Raw genomic sequence first — 27254 nt, 5'->3', positions numbered from 1 at the left:
AGCCAGATAGTTTGACAAGAATCTTGCACTGCTCCTGCAGCTAATCCGACCATACACCACTCTGCAGGCTTATTTGGGAGTCAAAATTCTCAAAATGGGTAACTCTGTTCAAATATACTGTTTGGGAGCTTTTGTAATGTATTTTGCAAGTCAAACAGGAAGGTATTTCCATAAGAACGACAAGGAGGAAGTGATATGAAGAGAATTTACTAAGAAATGACAGTGTATTAATATTAAAGGAAAACATTCACTGACGACCAAAATCACTAAGAACGTTCAATTCACTCAAATGAAACTTTTACAGGAAGGTCTCATTATTAAGGCTTTAGCTTCACTTCACATGCTCAACAATTCAAATTTGAGGATGACATTTCTCAAAATGGAGGGCTCTATTTGGCTTGCCAACAATCTTCCTCACCACTATTATCTTTATTAATTTCCATGGCGAAAACAAAATTAACTTTCCTAACTGACTAGAATTTAACTCAAGGAAAATTAGAATATACGACGTTGTATCACATACGGTATTTAGACATCAAGAGAAGATTCCCTCTATCAGTGAACTATACTTGCCAGGAAATTAACCCCAGGCGAGTACCACCACCTCCTACTATTTCTTAGGTGTCTCAGAGTTTGATGAGGACTTCCATGATGTGTCTCTTCGACAGGCAGCGAAATTTATGCAGTCACCTTCCTCCGGACTATCCTCTTTCTTCGCGCTTTAGTTGCCCTTATTTCCCCTTTAATAGAGTCAACATTATCTTGTTTGATGCCAAGGAGACCAAGCCCAGAAACAGTGGCCTTCTTCAAAAGGTAATCCGTTAATCTTTCTCCTAATTAGACATTCAAAACCCTGCATGGAATCGATTTGAGAAGTTGGACAATAGACAAACTCCAACACATATAGACAGTAAAGAAGAATTTACACCGCAATCACTGTGGCTCAACAAATGGGCCTATTAAGCCTATTAAAAGTTGGAACCATATTCACCACTCGCATTTCCTTAAGAGAGCTATACCAGAATTCTGTAAATTTAAAACTTTTCTTACATAATTAACTGTAAAACAAGAGAAATTGTACTTCCGTAGCAAAGTCTCACTATTGGTAAGTATCTGGACTTGGAAAGGATGCTAGTTGATGAAGTAAAGGAAAATTGAAATCAGACTTTGAGGTGACAGATCTATACACTTCAATAGGAACCACATTGACATCATATGAGACAAATAAACATAACCCAGTCAAAGTTTAACAAACAAAACATTAAAACAAGAGTAAGTTGGTCTATCAATGTATATATAGACATGTCGATCAATAGACAAATACGTAAAAGTGGGAGGGAGAGACCTCAAAGCCGTGCTACTCCAATAACTTCAAAATTGTTGGTGACCACTCTATCAAATCCACGCAATAGTTGCATACACTCACTGATGGGTTTGTCACAGATAACCTGTTAGGCATTAAAAATTGCCCAAATTAAACAAATGTTAGACCAGCTTAGACAGTAAACGGAACAATATTCTAATTTTACTTTATTTATAACGAATAAGTGAACAAAGGAATAAAAAGGAAGTTTGGCAAAGAATCCTGCAGCTAATCCCACCATACACCGCTCTGCAGGCTTATTTGGGAGTCAAAATTCTCAAAATGTACTAAGAAATGGCATTTGTTTACTAATCCCACCAACACGGAGGAAGTGACGTGAAGAGAATTTACTAAGAAATGCCAGTGTATTAATATTGAAGGAAAACATTCACTGACGACCAAAATCGCTGATATATGCTTAATTTCTCACTCACTAAGAACGTTCAATTCATTCAAATGAAACTTCCACAGGAAGGTCTCATTATTAAGGCTTTAGCTTCACCTCACATGCTCAACAATTCAAATTTGAGGATGATATTTCTCCAAATGGAGGGCTCTATTTGGCTTGCCAACAATCTTCCTCACAACTATCATCCTTGCTATATCGGTTGCACTGAGCAATCTTCATTCTGACATTTGCCCTATTAACCTGAGTACACAAGAATCCGAAACAACTGTTAGAAATTTTAATCTTCATATATAGCCAAAATGGTGAATAAGATGATGTACTGATAATAAATACCTGAGTTAATAAATAATTAAGGGGCCGGTAACAATCTCAGCATCTTATCAAGTGGGGAAAGCCTTCGCAACAAAGATGCTGCTTGCTTTCAAGCAATAATAACTTTCCAATTCCATAAGATAGCTTAATGCCCTTTTAAGAATATCTCCACCAGCCTAACAATTATTCATTGAAATCCAATTTGCATTTGTCGCCTTCAATTTGCTCATCTTTGTCTAGAGTATTGTTTTTGCATTAACTTAGCTAGCTTGCAAACCACCTGCAGATGGTTTTAAATAATGTGTGAGAGTGTGAATTCAAACAAATTAATTAAATATGATGACAGGAGAAACAAAATTAAAATAACCACAAGAAGTAGAAATATACTTTTGTTATATTCAGAGCATCTCCTACTGTCTTCATTTCCCTTAGCTCTGTTTCCCTTTGTGCTCGAATGCAATGCCTCAAGGCTCAAGATAATTTGATGACCATCAATCTTTTTGCAGCCACATGTAGACATGAAAAACTGTTGGCGGCCCTAAAGAACTTGAAAATTAGAAAAGATTCAGAATGAGTGACTAAATATTATAATCGAAACTAATTAAACAAACGCGCCTTGAAAATCTGAAACTGAATTACTCAAATGTATATGCCCCTTCACTGCAATTGCACGTGGTGGAAATTTTACTGCGAAGACTTTCTCAAACCTTGAAGATCACACTCGGCCTGACAACAAAGAAACAAAGTCAATATACGAAGATGGTTTTACTAACAAGTGAGAGCTTACAAATATTTGAAGGATAACGATCACTCATAACCCATATCCCCAGTATTCCCTAATATTTTACTCAAGTGGGTTCAAGCTCCCAAAATTCACTACAGTGAAATGTCAAAACAAAACTCTCTTCTCAAATTTGATGATGATATCTCTCGAAGGGAGGCAAAAGAATCTAACACTGATCAAATTGGCTTGTGAACAATTAATCTTCCTCGCCATCATTCATACCAGGTGCGGTGAACAATCTTCATTCCGACATTTGCCTTAATAAGCTGCTTAGTAATCTTAACCTGATAACTCACACAAACAAAAACAACTTTCCTAAAGTCTAGAGTATTGCTTCTGCATTAACTTAATTAGCTTGCAAGCCACCTACAAATGGTTTTAAATAATGTGTGAGAGAGTGTGAATTCGAACGAATTAATCAAATATGCTGACAGGAGAAACAAAAGTAAATAACCACAAGAAGTAGAAATATACTTTTGTTATATTCAGAGCATCTTCTTGCGTCAAGTTCTTTTCCTTTAGCTCTGTTTCTGTTTGTGCTCAAACGCAATGGCTCAAGGGTCAAGATAATTTTATGACCATCAATCTTTTTGCAGCCACAGCAGACTTGAAAAAATGATCGTGGTCCTAAGGAACTTGAAAATTAGAAAAGATTCAGAATGAGTGACTAAATATTATAATCGAAACTAATTAAACGCCTAGAAAATCTGAAACTGAGCAATTACTTGTGGTGGAAACTTTACTGCAAGGACTTTCTCAAACCCTTGAAGATCACACTCTACCTGATAACAAAGAAACATAGTCAATATACGAAGATGATTTTACTAACAAGTGAGTGCTTACACATATTGGAAGGATAATGATTACTCATAACCCAAATCCCCAATACTCCCTAATATCTCACTCAAGTGAGTTCGAGCTCCTAGAATTCACTACTGTGAAACTCTGACAACAAAATTCCCTTCAAAGATTCTCTACTCAAATTTGATGATGTCCCTCGAAAGGAGGAAAAAAATCTAACACTGATCAAATTGGCTTGTGAACAATTAATCTTCCTGGCCATCATGCATACCAGGTGTGGTAAGCAATCTTCATTCTGACATTTGCCTTAATAAGCTGCTTAGTATCCTTAACCTGATAACTCACACAACCAAAAACAACTTGCCTAAAGTTTAATATTTCGAGCAGAACAGTAAAGAAGATGATATCTATTGATGCTAAAATTTGACCTGTGTTACCCTGATGTCAAAAATCATAGCATCTCATGTGGGCAAAATCTTCGCAACACGAGATGCTTGCAAAATTGGAGCAGCATCTTATCACCTGTAATTTAATTGAGACAATAACTTTCCCCAACCATTTCAATGCATTATTGGCAACTAAATTCAGAGGGTGCTAATTAAATGCCCTTTTAACAATATCTTCTTATTCTTCTTCAATCTAACAATTATTTGGAAAATCTAAATGACAATCATGCATCGATGGCATGAAAATTTGGCTACAAAGTAGCCTGGAAAAGGCTGCTCTCTGAATGAGAGCATGAATTTGAACAAATATGATGAATGAATAAATAAAGGCATAATACCACAAGAAGTAAAACTTTTCCCCAGATTTCTGTTTCTGTTTGTGCTAAAACCAATGGAAACCGATGGAAATGAATTTCTACGAATTAGACATATCAGCCAAAACAGGTACTCTGTACAAGCAAAGTAAAAGAGGGTTACAAAAAATTTTAATATTAATATGATAATTAAAATTATAATGAAAATTTCAGTTACCATATAATTAATAGATAACTTTGTACACAATGATTTATTGCATATTAGGATTGTATACCTGAATTTTAATTGCTATACAAAATATGGTAGTAGCATTAGGAGACCGCACCAAACGTACCGAATTGAATTGCTTTACCACAAATGCTTTCTCAAACCCGTGATCATGATGCACCCGAGAGATGCAAGATATGAAATTGTTACTACAGCATGCATTGAAACATTTGTTAAAACAAATGTTTATACAGGATAAATGATTCCAAGAATGAAACAAGATAGCAATGATGATCTCAGCACCTTAACATCACGCAATAATAATCATCATGTCTTTCAGGCAGCTATCCATCCTCAATTGAAACAGAGCAGACCCGGCCATCACTTCCTTCTTCAAAGTCCAGCAGCCAAACGTTGCACAATAACCACAGTGATAATCCTTGGTTACCCCAATGTTCTCCATAGAGTCTTCAAAGTCAACCTAAAAATGAAATGCAGGTGGAAATGAAAATTCTATTAACTAAATAAAATATAAAGTGCAATGCTTGTGCTTGAGCTTGCTTTAGCATCATCATAATAGCGAATTTTGATACACCTTTACTTCTCTGTGGTCCAATCATTTACTTCCCTGTTCTTCTTTATTCACAGTTCACAACAAGATATCAATAGAAGAAGATGGAAATGAAATTCTATAAAATAAAGCAAGTGAATTACCAGCAGAACATTTAGCAATCCTTTGGCTGTACTCGTCATTTTCACCATGAAGTATTCAAAGTCAACCTAAAAATAAATAAAAATGCAATGCAGGTGGAAATGAAAATTCTATAAATTAAATAAAATAAAAATGCAATGCTTGAGCTTGAGCTTGCTTTAGCATCATCGTAATAGTAAATTTTGATATATCTTTACTTCTCTGTTCTTGTTTATTCACAACAAGATATCAATAGAAGAAGATGGAAATGAAATTCTATAAAATAAAGCAAGTGAATTACCAGCAGAACATTTTAGCAATCCTTTGGCTAAACTTTTCATTTTCTTAGCATACTCTCCTGCCTGCATCATTAAAACCAAATTAGATTGGACCTGTGAATTGCTAGTGTGGTTCTGACATTTCCTCGAATCCCTGGTGAACATAATTAAACTCGTATGAAATAAAACAAAGAGGGCTAATGTAGTAAAAACAATTCCACAATTACTTTAAAGAATTAATGTCACATAAATTATATATAAAAAAAAACGATTATCATTATGCAAGACAAAATTGATAACTAGGAAGTTTTACATATTTATACCACGATTGATTCTATATAGAACCATTAAATAATAAATATGTTGGAGTTACATTTATTTTTTAGCCCAAAAAGTATGAGAGAAATTAGATTGGACCTGTGAATTGCTAGTGTGGTTCTGACATTTCCTCGAATCCCTGGTGAACATAATTAAACTCGTACGAAGTAAAACAAAGTGGGCTAATGTACTACTAAAAACAATTACACAATTACTTTAAAGAATTAATGTCACATAAATTATATATAAAAAAATAAGATTATCATTATACAAGATAAAATTGATAATTTAGTTTTCAACATTACTGCAAATGTATCACAGAGATTTTGTCTCTCGGGAAGTTACACACAACAAATTTTCGTACATTGCTTGAAATTTTACAAAAGAGCACATATTTTTTAAAAGTAAATAAATATAGAAATTTTAATTCAAAATATAATTATTTTTATTAATTTCATTGCAAGCAACAACGAAGTAAATCAGAGGAGGAGGAGAAATTACCACTAATGCCACGTGATGTGAGATATCTGGATGTGGGGAATGTGAGATATCTTATGCCAGTCTTCTCCTTTCCCCTCTCTATAATGTTCTTCTAGAAGAGGACATTCCATAATATTCAATTCCAGCAGCGTCGTCGTTCGAAGGAGGTAATCCGGCAGCACCTTTAATTTGGGGCAAAACCATATTCGCAAGGAAGAAAGACGCGGTATGTCTGTTGTCCTGCGATCTTCTAGAATTGGCAGTTCTTCAACGAACGAGTGTTATCATTCAGTAAACTCCTCATGTTCATTAACTTTCCAATCCCCGCAGGCAATTCTCTAAGATATTCGCACCCCCTAATATCTAGCTTTTGTAAATTATATAATTCACACAAAGTCTCAGGTAGTCTCTCTATGCATAATTTAGATAAATTAAGATATTTTAAATGTATCAATTTTCCAACATTTTCTGGAATTTCTCTAATCTTATTTGGATCTGTACGCAAATGAAAGGACGATTGCCTTATAAATAATGCCCTTAAACACGCCAATTTACTAAATAACTCCGAAAGAATGCTACTACTAAGAGACGGATTGGAAAGACTTTCATCATAAATTAAGAGGCTACGCAATCTATCAAATTCAAAAAAGGACATAGGAAATGAAGCGCCTCCTTCAAAATTTAACCCTAAGTGACGGACTTTGTCACCAAAAGAGTTTATGACTGATTCTTTGTTATCATCAATTTCTAGCCACAAACATTCTTTGCTACTTACAAATTGAGCAAAATGATGTACTATGTCATGCATCTTGCAACTCATAATATCATCATCGTCATAATCTTTTTCAAACTCTTGAAAGAAAGAGCGTGTTGCTAAGATGTTGAAATACGCTTCTCCAATCATCTCCATTTCTTCGTCTTCGTCTGCATTAAGGTAACCTTGAGCCATCCATAGACTAATCAATTCCCTTTTCTTCATATTGTAGTCTTTTGGAAAGACAGCACAATATGAGAAACACTGTTTTACCATAGAATTAGAGGGCCAATCGTTATAACTTAACAACAAAGGAGCTAAAAGACCGTGCCCAATCTCTTCTACTTTCCACATTTCACTATCTAAAATTCTTTGCCACTCTTTTACTGTAATTTTAGAGCGCAAGAGATTCCCTATTACCTTTGCAGCAAGAGGCAGGCCTTCGCACTTCAGTGCAATTTTTCGCCCGATTGGTTCTAATTTTTCACAATCTTCGAAAGAGCGACTGGAAAATGCCAACCGCTTGAACAACGACCAACATTCCTCTTCAGCCAATTGCTTAATGAAGATAATATTTGTTGATCCCATCATACGTGCAACTAACTCATTACGTGGGGTAACCAAAATTTTACTTCCTTGCAGACCATTCTTTAGACAAAGGAAGAATGGTTCCCATTTATTGTAATCCCCATCCCATACATCATCTAAAACAAGAAAAAACTTTTTTCCTTCAATTGATCTATGGATATGGCTCATAAGAGATTGGAATTCGCTTAAACTAGAAGCTGACTCGCCTAGACCTTCAATGATTGCTTTGGCAACCCTAATCTCCTCAAAAGTGTCTGATACACACACCCATATAACTTTTTCAAAATTTCTTTTCACCTCATCATTATTATAGGCTAGTTGTGCAAGAGTGGTTTTACCTATACCCCCTAACCCAACTAGTGAGATGACATGAAGGCCTTTTTGTTGTTCACTACTTTCACACAACAACTTGCTTAAGAGCTCATTTTTCTCATCAACTCTACCGCAAACCTCTCCCTCATCAATCAAGGACGTGGTTCGCACTCGCTCTGGTTTCTTGACATTGTTACTCACATTCTCCACAAATTTAAACTTATCTTTTTGGGAGGCAATATCATCTAGCTTTCCATTGATTTCCCTAATCTTGACAGCAATGTCATGACGAAGACAGAGTTGTTTGAAACTACCAAAGCAGTTTGATACAGCACAAAAGAAGGAACGTACCTTCTTCTTATGAGGAGCAAGAGCAAGAGCATTGTCATCATCAACGCCCTCAATCTGCAATTTGAGCCTTGAGGTGGTCCACTCCTCCAACACATCTTCCATGTCGTAAGATGCGTCTTTGAGCTGATCCAGCCAAAGAGTAACAGCTTTGTCGTGCTGCATTTGCCTTTTCTCTGCATCTTCCAGCACAGCTCGAATGCCTTCAAGATTGATGGTAAGCTTTTTCACTTCTTGTCGTACACCAGTAACAAGCCTCACCTGTTGTTTCAGTTCATCAGTTGCAACTGAGCTCAGCTGCTCCAGGAGAGAGGAAACGATCGCATCAACCATTGTGACAAAGAAAACGAGAATTCTGAAGAGTTATTAGATGTGCTTTTGTTGCGAAGATATGAAAGAAAGGAGTTATTGCATTCTTTTATACTGCATAGAAAAGGTTTATGCTTATCCCCAACCCACACGTCAATGATTGTAGAATGTTTAATTTCCCTGATTCTACTCCACTAGTTCTGATGCGTAATTATAAATATTCTCAAGTTATGTATGAAAATAGCACAAATTTGGACCTACTAATGATTTTTATGATTTTTGTGTCTTTACTTTTTCATAATCTTCTACTGTAAGGGTTCAGATTTAATTACTACTTTAAAAAATGAGCAAAAAAATAATATCAAGCATTAACTAAAATTCACAAAGGATTAAATAACGAAAGAAAAAAAGATTGGAAAAGTCATAGATGTAAAATAGCACATTGTTTTTTTAATAATCTCAAGAAAATTATTAATATTCATGTTAGTCCCTAAAAAATTAATAAATATAACTAAAAAAATCTTATTAGTCTCCATGATCAAAATTTATTGAAATAATTTTAGCCTGGGTTCAAAAAAAAAAAAAAGTTTCCCAACTTCACACTAGCTAAATCTTAAATACACGTTCCTCTATATATATATATATTCTTTCTCGCAGACGTCCGTACAAAATAAAATGTGAATACGACATTTTTCAGTCTATCAAAATGATTTTTATTATTGTAAAACTATTAATAATAAACTAAAATATTATATTTGCATATTATTTCGTGTAGACATACGTAGAGAGAGAATATCTTAATTTCTAGGACCCGACTACGGTGCAACTGTGGTACCGTGCCATAGTTGCATCTAGCCATTGGATACACTTGCATGAGTAGGGTCCACTGACATCCAACGGCTGGATGTAACTGTGACACGATACCACAATTGCACCACATGTTTCCCCAATTTCTAATAACATCATAGTCAAAATTTTATGAACATTTATGCAAAGGAGTCCCCACTCTCCACCTGGGGGGATTTGGCATTTGATGAAAAAAGTTATGCTTATCCCCACCCACACGTTAGTGGTTGTAGTAGCATCTTTAATTTCCCTGATTCTACTCCACCGACGAACACATGTTTTGTAGTAACATCTTTAAATTCCCACACGTTAGGAATTTGGCTCATAATCTCAAACTCGTCGCATCATTAACGTATGAGGTTGATGAATATATTCTTTTCTCATGTCAATTTAAAACTCCGAGTGTGTTTCCAACAATTGCTTTTCTTTTTCTATTTTTGGGTTTTTGAATCATAATTTTTCAATTCAATAATGGCCTCTTCAATTATAAAATATGGTAGAAGGGGATGGGGTGTAGTGAGATCTAGGCCTCCGCGACAACGGCATCTTTGGACGTGGGTTTCATCATTTCTCCTTTTTTTTATTTTAAAAAAAAAATTACTTCTTGCATGATCTAATTGGTCTTGTTTCAAAAGAAACAAAAAATAATTAAAAAAATAACTAAAATAAAATAAAATAAATCATATTCTTTATCTTAATTGCTTTCATTTGTGATTGACATGTACTCATGCATTGTGTTTTTGTATATTTTTTTGATATGTTTCTTTAAGGGATAAACTAATTATGTAGCAAAATTTTATTAGAGCTAGGATTATTTATATATGTTCTAACACTTTGAACATCTTACTATACACTCGTTTATCAAATTTTAACATTAATTTTTACTACTCATTAAAATATCAAAATAGTCCTTGTTAAACATTTTTCATAATTTTTTTTATATACTGATATATTACAATCAAAATTCCATTCCAAGATAGTCCTTACCTAAACATCTTTCATTGATGTTCATTTTTTTTATACACTCATATATTACAATTAGAATTCTATCAAAACTATCCTTGATAATTCTAACATGGTACAGCCCAAATTTCTACCCTTGCATAATACTAGAGAGATATTTATTCTACTCTTATTAATCGAGAGATAATTTTACTTCTAACTAATTTAATTGGGAGGAAAATCGAGAGAGATATCTACTTTGTCCTTATTAATTGAGAGATAATTTTACCCCTACCCAATTTAATTAGAAAGGAAATCGAATTCCAACAATAACTAGGACTCGAAAATCCATGCACTTAAGCTAACTTTAAGTTCTTGGACGCATGGTTATAATGTTCTTTATTTAAATCCTAACAAATGGTGGGACTTGAACTTGTGCCAACAAACATTGAGTGCTCAGGGGCTGCAAAATTTTATAACTTAATTTTAGTTGATGTGGCATGTGCCCTATCACATAAATGTAGATAATAATAATTAATACATTAACAAAATGAAAAATATTAGTTTACAAAATACAAATCCTAATTTTTTGTGTGTGAGGGGATTTAAAAGGGAGAGACTAAACAAATGTGGTGAAAAACGACATGTATTACTAAAACTGAAAATACGAAGTCTAGGCAACTGAAAACATCTCTGTCAATTGCAATGAACAGAATTTGTTCTGATCATCCCTGCTTTTTCTTAGCATAGCTCTTGGAACGATAAGCCATTATCTTACTAATTCATTTGGTCATTTGAAACTCCAAGATCTAATTCAAAGAGCGCGACTCAAATAATGGCAATTAGTAATTTATTACATCTGCAGTTAGATACTTTGTTTGAGAAAAAAGAATAAAATCAGTTCCATAATGATTTTAATTACAATAAATATCATACTATGGTCTATGGACACGCCTCATATCACAAAGAAAATAACTAAAATATAATTAAGGGATAAAGCTTTCGACAACCATTTATAAAATTGCTTTTGGAAAATTGTTCTGATGAAATGAAATTATATGAAATTACTAAGAATTTAATCTGCCTCTGAAGGAGGATCAATTTTAGATGATTTTTCTATTTATTACTATTATGTAGTCGTTAGAAATTTCAAAATTTGAGAATTTTGCTTGTAGCTACAGGTTTCAGTCATTTTGATTTGGAGACTGATTGATAATTAAAGCTAATGTTGCAAGTAAAAAACAAAATGAAAAATAATTAAAAAATAAAAATCAAGGAGTTAGGCCCAAACTTTATTAAACTTTTAAAAAAGTCTATTTGTCATTTTGTCTTAATGGAAAATAATTAATAAAAAAATCAAACGACCAGTTTACTTTGACTTTATTTCACAGAATATAATGTCTGAAATTTATATATCATGTATTCTAGGGTCAAATCAGTCTTTTTGCACATAACTTTTAATATTTCATTAAGAAACCGCAAAGATTATTTCAAAGCCTTTAGGGTCATGGTCTCCTCCGGAAGTGGCAAATTCGGGTTCGGATCAACCCGATCAAGTTTCAATTTGATGGGATTGGAATATTTGGATTGGATCGTATTGAATTAAAAATTCAGGTCGAGTTTGGATCTGATCGAGTTATAATTATATGCGGGTCATGTCAAGTTTGGATTACAATTAGATTTGGGTCAATTAGGCTGAATTCGGATAATGTTCGGATTAGGGGTAAATTTTGAGCTTGTTTATTTTTATTTTTATTTTTTCAAATTACTTTAGTCATTGAAGATTGTTTTAATGTAATTATCTCATTTTAGTTCGTTTTTACCAATTTTCAACAAAAAATGAAAATAAAAATTACTTCTATGAAATCAAATGAATAACAATTAAAATAAACTACTATTATCGAATCAAATCGAATCACCATCTCTTTGCCCTCTTTTGAAAAGCCTCACTTGTTCCCTTCATCAGCAACAAAGGAGTTCAGCAGCTCCAGGAGAGGGGAAGCGATCAAAGAAAAGGAGAAATAATTTGATGAGTTATTAAGTGTGCTTTTGTTGTGAAAATACCGAAAGAAAAGGAGCTGTCGCATTCTTTTTATACTGCATGAAAAATATTTACTCTTATCCTCTTGTATACAATAGTTTAAATCTCCAAAATTTTTCTTTATTTGAGTTTTAAAAAAGTTATGTGAATTTATTGTAATTATTTCTTGGGAGTGGGGGTGGATTTACAAAAATTACAGGTTGAAAATATCACTACCCTTTTGTTTATTAATTATTGTAAAATGCACATCTATCATATGAACACATGTTTTATTTGAAATTTACCTCCTACTTAAAATAACAATCTTTAATTTATTTCTAAAAGATGTGAAACATCAATTTAACTTGTTTATATTAAGAAGACAAAATGTATCTTTTGAACAAATATAAGGACAAATTGAGGTTTTTACCCTTTAAGAAGTAAATTAATGTTTGTTATTCAAGTTTGGCATTAAAAAGAAGCTAACCTCTGTAATATATATCAGGTAGACCAAGGTGACTTCGCCGTGAATTATTGTAATCAATTTCTCTTGTTCTTTTATCTAATTAGAAAAGAAAATTAAGGGGAGCATTGTCTATCGAATTGATGTACATGTATTTGGGACTTCTTACTCTATTAGCTTAAATAAAATACGTACGGATGATTTATATATAACCATTAAATATGTTAAGACTTTTTGTTATTTTTTGAGTCCTAAAATTAGTATGAGAGAAATTAACATTTTTTGAATTTATTTGTATACCGTAAATTAAAGAATGAAATTATTTACAAAATTATTTCAACTTTCATTATTTAAACAAGCAATCATCATTGATTTCAATACAAAGAAGTATTTCGGGTAGAACCGAAATACTTCAATTTAATTTACTCAAAAATAAAAAATAAAAACTTCAATTTACTCTCTAAAATCTGTTAAATTTAACTATCAACCAATATTGACATATTTTAATTTACTCAAAAATAAAAAATAAAAACTTCAATTTACTCTCTAAAATCTGTTAAATTTAACTATCAACCAATATTGATACAAAATAAAAAAAATATTGACTCACTAAAATACGATAATACCCCTGTTAATTATAGAATAACTTATGTTACTGATATATTTATGTTGGAAAGATATATCACTTATATCCGTACTATTTCTAAAATATAACTAATTCAAACTTTATGTGTGTCATTAATGAAAATCATCCTCTAATCTATTTTTTAGAAAATAAAACAAAACCTCAATAATAATATTTCATAAAACAAGCATATTTTATGTTAGCCCAACCAAAAACCATCTAAAAACCTCCTTCTACACATAGATACAAAGAAAATCTTACCCTTAAGATTCTCGAATTTAAACAAAAATTTTAAATTTTGAAATAAAAATCGGAAAATTTATAAAAAAAGTAAAATATTTTTTCCCTCTCTTCTACTTTCTTCATCTTCTTCGTTCTATTCCCTGTTCATCTTCTTCTTCGTTCATTTTTTTTTTCTCTTTCACACACTTACAACTCCATAGCCACCGTTAATTCCAAATCAGCCCAGCAAAACCCATGTCCATTGCCCGGCAACACCCATGGCCTCGCACTGCCATGTCCAACAAAACCCATGGATACGCTAGCAAAACCATGGCAGCTGGGTACGGGCATTCCAAGCAAGCCCATGGCTGTACCCGGCCAATCCAAGCAAGCCCATGGCCATCAGCGACCATTCCAAGTAAGCCCATAGACATGCCAAGTGTACATTGATCCAAGCAAATGGTTGTTAATAATTTTAATGATTAGACTGGTTTTGGGGTTCATTGATGAATTTGGGAAGAAGCTAAAGACTGCTTCGTCTGTAACCAAAGGAAGCACATAACGACGACGGTTGCATGGTGGTAGACGTGGAGGAACGTGAGCCGTTGGACGGAGTTTGACAAAATGATCAAAAGGGTGTCTAAGAATTGGAGTATTTTGGAGAGGTAGAAGATGTAAGGGTAGAAGAAGAGGGGGCCAGACGGAGAAATGGTAGGGGGGAAACAGAGGGTGCAATGGAGGTGGGGTAAATGGAGGATGATGGAGAGAGTGCAACCAACGGCCATGATGAGGGACAGGAGGAGGAGGGTGAGGTTATGGACGGCTGTGATGGGCTTGAGGATGTGGGGTCCAATGAAAGGTGATGATGGTCGTGATGTTGATGTTGATGTGTGGTAGAGGATGAATGTGAGGGAGAGGTAAGTGAGGATGGAGAGAATGAGGAAGTGTGGGGAGGAAGCTAGTGTTTGGTTCTGAGTCCATGTGAAGTTGAGGATTTGGGGGTGGTTTATAGCAAATATTGGAGTGTTGCGGTAATTGAATATGAAGCCATGGCTGGTTTTTTGGGGGAGAAAGATTTGGAAGAGATGATGTTCAGAGGAACGGGGGAGTTTATAAAGTTTTGGGATAATGCGGAGGGTATTTTGGACATATTGTTATCTTACCTTAAATTTTAGGAAAAAGATAATCAATAATAAGCTCTTTTTTCATGTCAATTTAAAACTTCGAGTGTGATTTCAAAAATTGTTTTCGTTTTTCTATTTTGGATTTTAAATCGTAAATTTAGTAAAGGAAGTTAAATCAAGTGATCACTTGTTATTTTTTTTAATGTAAAGCAATTATTTTTTTTATGATTTAAGCAAATATTGAGTTGCGTACTTTAACGATATTAATATTTGATTCGAAATTTCATCTACTGAAACTACAAAAATTAATATTTTATAATAAATCAAAACTAAAATTAAAAGATGACTCATTGTCTGCCAACTGTCATTAAACGAAGCCATCACTCACGCCAAAAAAAAAAAGTGATATATTCATTTTAACGTAATTTCATACCAACAAATCATTCTTTCTTTCGAACAATGACCTCTTTAATTATCCAGGGCTTTGTGATAACGGCATCTTTGGACGTGATTGTCATTAGACTTTTGGCTCAATCAGACTTGTGGATTAGATGCACTCAACGTCGATAATATAGAAATGGGAGAAAATTATGTCAGTAAAATCAAGTCAGTCAAATAAGAATAGTGTATTTTTAAAAAAGTTAGAAAAAACTGGTTGATGGTACATAATTTCCTAACTAGAATTTCCTAACTCACTAGAATTTCCTAAAGTTGGAGTAAATAAGACTCTAAAGGAACATGGCAATTATTATTATCTAGGAAATAATTCATAGCTAAAACAAAATTAAATTTCCTAACTCACTAGAATTTAACTGGAGAAAAATTGGAATATGCAACGTTGTATCACATATAGTATTTAGACACCAGGTGAATACCACCACCTCCTACTAGTTCTTAGGTGTCTCAGAGTTTGATGACGACTTCCATGCTGTGTCTCTTCGACAGGCACCAAAATTGGGCAATTGACTACATTAACTCCAAGAAATTTATGCAGTCACCTTACTCCGGACTATCTTGTTTGACGCCAAGGAGCCCAAGCCCAGAAACAATGGCACTCTTTGGTATCAACCACCTGGGGACTTTTGAGCTGAGCCATGACATCCTGAGATGGGCTGTTGTGTAAGCCTTCTTCAAAAGGTCATCCGTTGATCTTTCTCCTAATTAGACCATCAAAACCCTGCATGGAATCCATTGGAGAAGTTGGACAATAGACAAACTCCAACACATATAGACAGTAAAGAAGAATTTAGACCGCAATCACTGTGGCTGAACAAATGGGCCTATTAAAGCCTATTAAAAGTTGGAACCATATTCACCACCCGCATTTCCTTAGAGAACTATATCAGAATTCTGTAAATTTGAAACTATTCTTACATACTTAACTGTAAAACAAGAGAAATTGTACTTCCGTAGCAAAGTCTCACTATTGGTAAGTATCTGGACTTGGAAAGGATGCTAGTTGATTAAGTAAAGGAAAATTGAAATCAGACTTTGAGGTGATAGATCTATATCCACTTTTATAGGAACCGCATTAACATCATATGAGACAAATAAACAAATAACCCAGTCAAAGTTCAACAAACAAAACATTAAAACAAGAGTAATTTGGTCTATCAATGTATATTTAGAGATGTCGATCAATAGACAAATACGTAAAAGAGAGACGGAGAGACCTCAAAGCCGTGCTTAAGAACAGTGCTACTCCAATAACATCAAAATGGTTGGTGACCGCTCTATCAAATCCACACAATAGCTGATATCTCACGTTTGCATATAGTCCAATGAAAGCACCATAACCAGGCGCTTTAGTACTTACAGATGGGATTGTCACAGCTAACCTGTCAGACATCAAAGATGGCCCAAATTTACAGATGGGATTGTCGCATTAGTGCTTAGACAGTAAACATTTGCTCTAGTAGCCTGATTACACAAGAAACCGAGACAAGTGTTCAAAATTTTAATCTTTATATATAGCCAAAATGATAATGTAGTTGATAATACTGACCTGAGTTAATAAATACGGGGCTGGTAACAATCACAGCATCTCATCATGTGGGGAAAGCCTTCGCAACAGAAGACGCTGCTTGCTTTGAAGCATAATAACTTTCCAATTCCATAAGGTAGCTTAATGCCCTTTTAGGATATCAGCACCAGCCTAACAATTATTCATGGAAATTCGATTTGCATTTATCACCTTTAATTTGCTCATCTTTGCCTAGAGTATTGTTTTTGCGTAAACTTAGCAAGCTTGCAAGCCACCTACATATGGTTTTAAATATGTGTGAGAGTGTGAATTCGAACGAATTAATCAAATATGATGACAGAAGAAACAAAAGCAAAACAGCCACAAGACGTAGAAATATACTTTTGTTATATTTAGAGCATAATTCTTCTGTCAAGTTCTTTTCCATTAGCCTTGTTTCTGTGTGTGCTCAAACGCAATTCCTCGACACTCAAGTTATTATTGGCAACTAAATTCATAGGGGACGTAGCTAATTAAATGCTCTAAATATACTTTTGTTATATTTAGAGCATCTTCTACTGTCTTCTTTTCCTTTAGCTCTGTTTCTGTGTGTGTTCAAACACAATGCCTCAAGGCTCAAGATAATTTTATGACCATCAATCTTTTGCAGCCATATGCGGCCTTGAAACACTGTAGTGTCCCTAAGGAACTTGAAACTAATTTAATATACACGCCTTGTAAATCCGAAACTAAATTACTCAAATGTATATGCCTCTTCGCAGCAATTGCTCGTGGTGGAAAGTTTACTGCAAAGACTTCCTCAAACCCTTGAAGATCACACTTTCCTGGCAATAAAGAAACAGAGTCAATATACGAAGATGATTTTACTAACAAGTGAGAGCTTGCAAATATTGGAAGGATAACGATTACTCATAACCCAAATCTCCAATACACTCTATTATCTCACTCAAGTGAGTTCAAGCTCCCAAAATTCACTACAGTGAAACTCTCACAACAAAATTCTATTCAAAGATTCTCTAGTCAAATTTGATTAAGCTGCTTAGAATCCTTAACCTGATAACTTACACAAACAAAAACAACTTGCCTAAAGTTTAATATTTAGAGGCAGAACAGTAAAGAAGAAGATATATATTGATACTAAAATTTGACCTGTATTGAAGCAGAAGAATCACGACATCTCATGTGGGCAAAATCTTCACAATACGAGATGCTTGCAAAATTGAAGCAGCATCTTATCACCTGTAATTTAATTAAGATAATAACTTTCCCCAACTATTTCAATGCATTATTGGCAACTAAATTCAGAGAGCGCTAATTAAATATCCTTTTAATAATATCTTCTTATTCTTCTCCAATCTAACAGTTATTTGGAAATCTGAAAAGAGGTTCAACATTTTACAACCAATCAAAAATCACTGAACCATTGGAAAGTGATTTACGTATAATTTTTTTTTTCCAAACTCTGTCCAAAATGATGAATGAGATAGGATGACACAAGAAACAAATGTAAATTGACCGCAAGTAGAAATATACTTCTGTTATATTTGCAACATCTTCTAGGGTCAATTGCTTTTCCTTCAGCTCTGTTTCTGCATGTGCTCAAATGCAACACACATACCACAAGATATAATTATCAACAGGATCTCCCTAAGTTACATGCATGTAACTTAGCATTAGCCTTATCAACATGAATCTTTTGCCGCCACATGCAGCCCGTGGAAAACTGTTTATGGCCATAAAGAACGGGATAATCAGAAATCATTAACAACGAGAGAAATCATTTTAATCGCAGCCAAACATACACACTAAGAAAATCTAAAATTTAATTTCTCCCAATGAATGTGCCTCTTCACAGCAATTGCACTAGCTAATCCCAGCAGCCTGCGTCATGGAGCTTCTCCCAATGAGTGAGTGAGCCTTCAACAGTTATCACTTAGCTCAAACTAAAATGAAATTATTGTGGACATCTGAATTAAAAATACATGTAAAAGCAGTTTTCTCAAAGCAAGGTCAACATAAGAGATTAACTCTGCTCCTTATTTACATTAAAAATAAAAAACAATGAAAAACAGAGCTAGAGAAGAACTTACCTGTGCATTGAGACCATGTGGGGAATGTGAGATATCTTCTTATATTTGGTTTGAGAAACTCCATCTTCTTCTGAAAGTTCTGACAGTTCCCTAAACCCAGGCCAATACAATTGCAACAGAAACTGCATGCATTAAGCAGCATCTGATCATCTCCTGTTATTTCAAGACAATAATAACTTAATTGCAACACTGCATGCTTCAACCATTAACCTTTTCAATTTCAACACTTCTTTTGTCCCCCGCCCGATGCCCTTTTCACAATTCTATGAATCAGATAAATCAGCCTTCTTCGCAAAACTATGAAAAACTTTTCACCGTGTTCCACACATTCCGGGATCAGTATTGATAACAAACATTTGATGAAGACCCTGCCAATTAAAATTTCGGTCCCCATGTAGCAGAATTTCTTATTTTTCCTTTGTACACAAATGCAGACACTTACGCAAATTAGGATTTCTTTTGACCCTGCAAGTTACAATTTCAGTCCCCATGTAATAGAAACATTTTGTACACATATTTATAGCAAACTAATATTTCATACCTCACAATATTTATCATAACCATCAATCTTTAGAAACCACATGCAGACTTTTTAACTGTTTATGGCCCAAAATAACAGGAAAATTAGAACAGATTTTTAAGAATGAGCCACTACATATTTCAATGGCAACTAAAATTACACATCTTGGAAATCTAAAACTCAAGTACTCAGAATGAATGTGCCTCTTCACAGCAATTAAACAAGCTGGGAACTTTAGTGCAAATGCTTTTTCATAATCTTCAATTGCATAAGTCAGTAAGAATCAATCTTTCTTAATCTTTCAATTCACACATGAGGGCCTGGTAACACAAGGAAACACTGTAAGTGAATTGTCAACTCTGACATATTTTGGGTAAAAACTATCAACTGTAGTTATCCGCATAACATATAGTGTCAACACGAAATTCCTTCCTGATCCGTGGAAGCATTTCAGCCCACAGACGGTTTGCTTTGTCAATATATATCAAGCTTTGTAGCTTTTAAGAAACTGAGAGGTGAAAGACCTGGAATTTTCGATAGCAACTCAGGATTCTATATTTAAACTATGATGTTTGATAACTTGCTGATACAAAAGACATTGCCCCAAGCACTTTTTTACAGGAGCTAAAATCAAGCCAGTCACTTCCATTTGTTGCAGTTTTAACGCAGAAAGAAAAAGGGAGAAAAAAATCTGCAAGATACCGCATGTTCGCGGAAGCAGAGTTGAATAATTACAAAATTACATTCTTGATTGCACAGAAATGATTACAAAATTACTTTCCAATTTCATAAGGTAGCTTAATGCCCTTTTAAGAATATCTACACCAGCCTGACAATTATTCATGGAAATTCAAATTCAAAATCATGTTCGTATGAGAGATGAAATGTAAAGAGCGACTTGGCCACTATATATGCATTTATCATCTTCAATTTGCTCATCTTTGTCTAGAGTATTGCTTCTGCGTTAACTTAATTAGCGTGCAAGCCACCTGAAAATGGTTTTAAATGATGAGAAAGAGTCTGAATTCGAACGAATCAATCAAATATGATGACAGAAAACACAAAAGTAAAATAACCAAAAGAAGTAGAAATATACTTTTGTTAGATTTAGAGCATAATTCTTCTGTCAAGTTCTTTTCCATTAGCCTTGTTTCTGTGTGTGCTCAAACGCAATTCCTCAACGCTCAAGATAGTTCCTACGGACCTGAAAAACTGGTTGTGGCCATAAGGAACTTGAAAATTAGAAAAGATTCAGAATGAGTGACTAAATATTTTAATCAAAACTAATTAAACATACACGCCCTGAAAATCTGAAACTGAATTACTCAAATGAATATGCCTCTTCACAGCAATTGGTTGAAACTTTACTGCAAAGACTTTTTGAAACCCTTGAAGATGATACTCTACCTGATAACACAAGGAAACACAATCAATATAAGAAGATGATTTTACAAACAAATGAAAGCTTGCAGTTATTGGGAGAGCTCTAATAATATATAAAGCCAAAAATCTGAAAATGTCTAACACTCATCAAATTGGCTTGTGAAGAATTAATCTTCCTTGCCATCATACATGCCAGGTGTGGTGAACAATCTTCATTCTGACATTTGCCTTAATAAGCTGCTTAGTATCCTTAACCTGATAACATACACAAACAAGAACAACTTTACTAAAGTTTATTCTTTAAAGGCAAAACAGTAAAGAAGATGATATATGCTGATACAAAAAAATTGACCTGAGTTATCCTGATGTCAAGAATCACAGAACCTCATGTGGGCAAAATCATCGCAATACAAGATGCTGAATTCAAGCAACATCTTATCACCTGTAATTTAATTAAGACAATAACTTTCCTCAACTATGATCCTTCTCAATTTCAATGTAATATTGGCAACTAAATTCATAGGGGACGTAGCTAATTAAATGCCCTTTTAACAATATCTTCCCCACCTAACAATTATTTGGAAAATCTAAATGACAATCATGCATTGATGGCATAAAAAATTGGCCACAAAGCTGCCTAGAAAAAGGCTTTAAATTCTTAATGAGACAACGTAATCGAACAAATATGGTGAATGAAGAGACAAAGGCATAACACCTCAAGAAGTAAAGCTCTGTTTCTGTATGTGCTCAAACCAATGGAAACCCATGGAAATGAATTTCTACTAATTAGACATGTCAGCCAAAACAGGTACTCTGTACAAGCAAAGTAAAAGAGAGTTACAAAAAATTTTAAGATAATTAAACTTTCAGTCACCATATAATTAATAGAAAACTTTGTACACAATGATTTATTGGAGATTAAGATTGTATACCTAAGTTTTAATTGCAAACTAAATATACACAACATGATATTAGCATTAGAAGACCGCACCAAAACGTACCGAATTAAATGTACCTCTTCACGGCCATTGTACAAGCATTGAAACTTTACCGCAAAAGCTGTTTCAAACGTGATGCACCTTAGAGGTGCAAGATAAGAAATTGTTATTACAACTAGCATTGAAACATGTGTGAAAACTGTTAATGGACCTAAATAACCTGAAAATCAGAAAAGATTAGGAATGAGTGACTAAGCCTGCTAATCGCAACTAAACATACAAACCTTGAAAATCCAAAATTGTACTCGATGAATGTAAAATTGCTCGAGCAGGTAACTTTACTGCAAAGGCTCTTACAAACTCTCGAAGATGATACTCTATCTACCATGGTAACCTGAGTAACAAAAAGAAACACAGTGAATATTAAAGGGCATTCTGACAATGCAAATTTGTGTAAATTAACAACTGCGGTTACCTGCATAATAGTGTCAATACCGAATTCCTTCCTCCATGGAAGCATGTGATCAGCCCACATGTGCTTTGCTCTGTAGCTTTTGAATACCTGAAATTGTTATTACAACCAACAGTGAAAATTGGGTGAAAAAAGGGTAATATTAGCATAATTGAATTTGCTTATAGAGGATAAACCGATCAAAGAAAAAAACAAGACAGAAATGATGATCTTAGTACCTTAATATCATGCAATAATAATCATCATGCCTTCCAGGCAGCTATCCATCCTGAATTGAAACAGAGCAGACCTGGCCATCACTTTCTTCTTCAAAGTCCAGCAACTGAACGTTGCACACAACACCACAGTGGAAGTAGTTCCATCACCAGCCTAATCCTTGATTACCCCAATGTTCTCCATAGGGTCTTAAAAGTCAACCTAAAAATAAAATGAAAATGCAATGCATTATTATTAGGGATCTAGTGCTTGAGCTTGCTTTGACATCATGGAATTAGCAGATTCTGATATAGCCAAAATGGTGAATAAGATGATGTACTTGATAAGAAAAACCTGATTTAACAAATAATTAAGAAGCCGGTAACAATCACATAATCTCATCATGTGGGGAATGCCTTGGTAACAGAAGATGGTGCTTTCATTCAAGCAATAGCAACTTTCCAATTTCATAAGGTAGTTTAATGGCCCTTTTAAGAACATCTGTACCAGCCTAACAATTATTCATGGAAATTAAAATTCAGAATCATATTAGATTGAGAGATGAAATATAATAAGCGATTTGGCCGCCATATATGCATTTATCACCTTCAATTTGCTCATCTTTGTCTAGAGTATTGCTTCTGCATTAACTTAATTAGCTTGCAAGCCACCTACAAATGGTTTTAAATAATGTGTGAGAGTGTGAATTCGAACGAATTAATCAAATATGCTGACAGGAGAAACAAAAGTAAATAACCACAAGAAGTAGAAATATACTTTTGTTATATTCAGAGCATCTTCTTGCGTCAAATTCTTTTCCTTTAGCTCTGTTTCTGTTTGTGCTCAAACGCAATGGCTCAAGGGTCAAGATAATTTTATGACCATCAATCTTTTTGCAGCCACATGCAGACTTGAAAAACAGGTCGTGGCCCTAAGGAACTTGAAAATTAGAAAAGATTCAGAATGAGTGACTAAATATTATAATCGAAACTAATTAAACATACACGCCTAGAAAATCTGAAACTGAACTTCTCAAATGTATATGCCTCTTCGCAGCAATTGCTTGTGGTGGAAACTTTACTGCAAGGACTTTCTCAAACCCTTGAAGATCACACTCTACCTGATAACAAAGAAACATAGTCAATATACGAAGATGATTTTACTAACAAGTGAGTGCTTACACATATTGGAAGGATAATGATTACTCATAACCCAAATCCCCAACACTCCCTAATATCTCACTCAAGTGAGTTCGAGCTCCCAGAATTCACTACTGTGAAACTCTTTCAACAAAATTCCTTCAAAGATTCTCTACTCAAATTTGATGATGATGTCCCTCGAAAGGAGGCAAAAAATCTAACACTGATCAAATTGGCTTGTGAACAATTAATCTTCCTGACCATCATGCATACCAGGTGTGGTGAGCAATCTTCATTCTGACATTTGCCTTAATAAGCGGCTTAGTATCCTTAACCTGATAACTTACACAAACAAAAACAACTTGATTAAAGTTTAATATTTAGAGGCAGAACAGTAAAGAAGATGATATATATTGATACTAAAATTTGACCTGTGTTATCCTGACGTCAAGAATCACAGCATCTCATGTGGGCAGAATCTTCGCAGTACAAGATGCTTGCAAAATTGAAGCAGCCTCTTATCACCTGTAATTTAATTAAGACAATAACTTTCCCCAACCATTTCAATGCATTATTGCCAACTAAATTCAGAGGGTGCTAATTAAATAGCCTTTGAACAATATATTCTTATTCTTCTCCAATCTAACAATTATTTGGAAAATCTAAATGACAATCATGCATCGATGGCATCAAAATTTGGCTACAAAGCAGCCTGGAAAAGGCTTTACTCTCTGAATGAGAGCATGAATTCGAAACAAATATCATGAATGAAGAAACAAAGGCATAATACCACAAAAAGTAAAACTTTTTCCCAGGGCTCTCTGTTTCTGTTTGAACTAAAACCAATGGAAACCGATGGAAATGAATTTCTAGGAATTAGACATATCAGCTAAAACAGGTACTCTGTACAAGCAAAGTAAAATAGGGTTACAAAAAATTTTAAGATTGATATGATAATTAAAATTTCAGTCACCATATAATTAATAGAAAACTTTGGACACAATGATTTATTGCATATTAAGATTGCTATATAAAATATAATATTAGCATTAGGAGACCGCACCAAAGCATACCGAATTGAATGTGCCTTTTCACAGCCATTTTACAAGCTTTGAAGCTTCACCACAAATGCTTTTTCTAACCCGTGAACATGGTGCACCCGAGAGATGCAAGCGTTGGAACATTTGTTAAAAAAGGAAGTTTATGAAAATACGCCTTTGGATACCCGTCTTCAGGAATGAATTCATCCGCAATAACAATTTTCAAGACGTATCAACTGCTTTAAACTCACCCAATAGAGCAGATCCCGCCTGAACAACAAGGAGGGATATTCTGATTTTTTCTCGAATCCCTGGTGAACATAATTAAACTCGTATGAAATAAAACAAAGTGGGCTAATGTTGTAAAAACAATTACCCCATTACTTTAAAGAATTAATGTCACATAAATTATATATAAAAAAATACGATTATCATTATACAAGATAAAATTGATGATTTAGTTTTCAACATTTCCGCAAATGTATCACAGAGATTTTGTCTCTCAGGAAGTTGCACATAACAAATTTTCGTGCATTAAAAAATAAAATACATTAGGATTTTCTATGATGTTGTATGAAATTTTACAAAAGACTACATATTTTTTTTTAAAAAATATAGAAATTTCAACATACTACACTTGTTTTTTTTTTAATTATTTAATCTTTAGAAAACAAGTTTAAGAGATTTGATAACTAGGAAGTTTAAATTTTAAATAACTGAAATTAAATATTATCGTAACTAACTTTTAACTTTATGAACTATTGATTAAATCTAACAGTACATATTTATAACACGATTGATTCTATAATTTTTATAACAATATCATAGAGTGACCCATTAATTAATGGCTGAAGTAAATAGTTAAATTCAATATGCAAATCAAAATATTAGAAATATATTATATATTCCTGTCACACATTGGCAATATACAGAATTTTAATTCAAAATATAATTATTTTTATTAATTTCATTGCAAGCAACAATAGAGTAAATCAGAGGAGGAGAAGAAATTACCGTGGGGTGATATATGGATGTGGGGAATGTGAGATATCTTATGCCAATCTTCTCCTTTCGCCTCCCTATAACGGTTTTCCAGAAGAGGACATCGCTCAATCCTCAATTCCTGCAGTGTCGTCGATTGAAGAAGGTAATCCGGCAGCACCTTTAATCTGGGGCAATAAGAAATCTGCAAGGAAGAAAGACGTGGCATGATGGAGATGTTTTCCTTCCTCGTAATCCTGTAATTCCACTCTTCCAATTCATCTAATTCCTCAATTATGAGTGATTTCAATTTGGGGAAGGCAATAACTGATGGTGATGATGAAGAAGAAGACGGGCCATCCTCACTGCTTTCTTCTATTCCCAAAAACTCATTACCCACTCTTTTTACACTTTTCAAATTGTATAGTTCGAGTTTTTCCAGAGGCAATTTTCCCAGTGGAGGCAAATGCTCACAGTTAACGCACGAGAAGAGTTTTAGTTCCCTTAGATTGGTTAGCAAAGTCAACCATTTGGGAAAAATGTTGCCTCCGTAGAATATAATCCATAATTCCTCTACATTCAAAGGCGGTTGTAAGGCTTCAAGAAGTTGTTTATCTTTCTCAATATTCTTCCTCCTCCCTTCTTCGCCTTCCCCATCTACGACTCTACCAAACTCAAGATGCAAACGAAGGAGGTTTTTCTTATTGTAAAGTTGTAACCTCTCAGCCTCATCTACATGCGATACATTACTCAGCCCTTGTACACTACATTTACCACGGAGTTGAAGATTTTTCAGAGATTCAAGCCTACACGTGCTGCCACCATCAACATCTCCACCCACAACAAACTTTTCTAATGTTCGAAGACTGGTTAATTTGGAAATCCCTATTGGCATGTACTTCAACGAACGAGTTTCAGCATTCAGTAAACTCCTCATGTTCATTAACTTCCCAATCCCCTCTGGCAATTCTCTAAGATTTCGGCACAGCCTAATATCTAGCTTTTGTAAATTATATAATTCACACAAAGTCTCAGGTAGTCTCTCTATGACTAATTCAGACAAATTAAGATATTTTAAATGTATCAATTTTCCAACATTTTCTGGAATTTCTCTAATCCTTTCTGTCTCAGGATGCAAACCTAAAGTGTTATATTGGCTTATAACTAATGCCTTTAAACATGCCAATTTACTAAATAACTCCCGAAGGATGCTACTGTTAAGAGACGAATTGACAGGACTTTGGTCATAAATTAATAGGGTATGCAATCTATTAAGTCCATGAATGGACATAGGAAATGAAGTGCCTCCTTGAAAATTTAACCCTAAGTGACGGACTTTGTCACCAAAAGAGTTTATGACTGATTCCTTGGTACCATTAATTTCTAGCCACAAACATTCTTTGCTACTTACAAATTGAGCAAAATCATGTACTATGTCATGCATCTTGCAACTCATAATATCATCATTGTCATAATATTTTTCAAACTCTTGAAAGAAAGAGCGTGTTGCTAAGATGTTGAAATACTCTTCTCCAATCATCTCCATTTCTTCATC

The 27254-nt window shown here is 34.1% G+C and overlaps 2 protein-coding genes, 1 long non-coding RNA gene and 1 pseudogene across 9 annotated transcripts; all 4 read right to left on the bottom strand.

The window, feature by feature from the left end:
- Nucleotides 1-375: 375 nt before the first annotated feature.
- On the bottom strand, nt 376-3184 carry LOC112098558. Of its 3 annotated transcripts, XR_002905666.1 has the most exons (7): nt 3040-3184; nt 2724-2810; nt 2472-2630; nt 2106-2364; nt 1866-2012; nt 1346-1448; nt 376-853 (listed from the first exon to the last, which is right to left on the bottom strand). It is a non-coding gene; the product is annotated as an uncharacterized LOC112098558 (long non-coding RNA). The 3 variants fall into 3 exon arrangements; XR_002905665.1 differs by having other exon boundaries at nt 2472-2810; XR_002905667.1 differs by having other exon boundaries at nt 2472-2810; nt 3091-3184.
- A 382-nt stretch (nt 3185-3566) lies between these two features.
- LOC112097910 (putative disease resistance protein RGA3) lies at nt 3567-8739 on the bottom strand. Its single transcript, XM_024183500.1, has 5 exons — nt 7180-8739; nt 5352-5417; nt 5012-5118; nt 4705-4846; nt 3567-3650 (listed from the first exon to the last, which is right to left on the bottom strand). The coding sequence occupies exons 1-5, from the start codon at nt 8737-8739 to the stop codon at nt 3567-3569; spliced, it is 1959 nt and encodes a 652-aa protein (XP_024039268.1).
- Nucleotides 4455-27254, bottom strand: LOC18043121 (putative disease resistance protein RGA3). 5 transcript variants are annotated; one of them, XM_006431836.2, is made up of 17 exons: nt 25733-27254; nt 24752-25029; nt 24110-24203; nt 23952-24013; nt 23544-23659; nt 23317-23470; nt 23146-23210; nt 22563-22761; nt 22348-22434; nt 22157-22266; nt 21936-21993; nt 21650-21747; nt 21287-21376; nt 21124-21189; nt 20877-20958; nt 20648-20763; nt 20182-20540 (listed from the first exon to the last, which is right to left on the bottom strand). In XM_006431836.2, exons 1-2 carry the CDS (start codon nt 27243-27245, stop codon nt 24941-24943), a joined length of 1602 nt encoding a protein of 533 aa, XP_006431899.2. In that variant the 5' UTR covers nt 27246-27254; the 3' UTR covers nt 20182-20540; nt 20648-20763; nt 20877-20958; nt 21124-21189; nt 21287-21376; nt 21650-21747; nt 21936-21993; nt 22157-22266; nt 22348-22434; nt 22563-22761; nt 23146-23210; nt 23317-23470; nt 23544-23659; nt 23952-24013; nt 24110-24203; nt 24752-24940. The 5 variants fall into 5 exon arrangements, with proteins under 5 accessions (XP_024040923.1, XP_024040925.1, XP_006431899.2 ...); XM_024185153.1 differs by lacking the exons at nt 20182-20540; nt 20648-20763; nt 20877-20958; ... (5 more) ...; nt 22348-22434; nt 22563-22761 and adding an exon at nt 23024-23040 and having other exon boundaries at nt 23317-23478; nt 23569-23659; XM_024185155.1 differs by lacking the exons at nt 20182-20540; nt 20648-20763; nt 20877-20958; ... (10 more) ...; nt 23952-24013; nt 24110-24203 and adding an exon at nt 4455-4564.
- On the bottom strand, nt 14334-14884 carry LOC112097909 (annotated as a pseudogene).

The sequence above is a fragment of the Citrus clementina genome, unplaced genomic scaffold (assembly GCF_000493195.1).
Source record: "Citrus clementina cultivar Clemenules unplaced genomic scaffold, Citrus_clementina_v1.0 scaffold_5, whole genome shotgun sequence".
NCBI classification, from domain to species: Eukaryota; Viridiplantae; Streptophyta; class Magnoliopsida; order Sapindales; family Rutaceae; genus Citrus; species Citrus x clementina.
The sequence above is the reverse complement of the archived record's forward strand: the minus strand, read 5'-3'. Positions and strand labels throughout refer to the sequence as shown.

Coding starts and splice junctions, on each gene's coding strand:
- LOC18043121 (XM_024185155.1), bottom strand. CDS start 27,245: ATGGAGATGATTGGAGAAGAGTATTTCAACATCTTAGCAACACGCTCT. Junction 25,030..25,732: donor CATCCATATATCACCCCACG/GTAATTTCTTCT, acceptor TATGTTCACCAG/GGATTCGAGAAAAAATCAGA.
- LOC112097910 (XM_024183500.1), bottom strand. CDS start 8,739: ATGGTTGATGCGATCGTTTCCTCTCTCCTGGAGCAGCTGAGCTCAGTT. Junction 5,119..5,351: donor GATTGCTAAATGTTCTGCTG/GTAATTCACTTG, acceptor TTTCATTTTTAG/GTTGACTTTGAAGACTCTAT. Junction 4,847..5,011: donor AAGAAGGAAGTGATGGCCGG/GTCTGCTCTGTT, acceptor TGCATGCTGTAG/TAACAATTTCATATCTTGCA.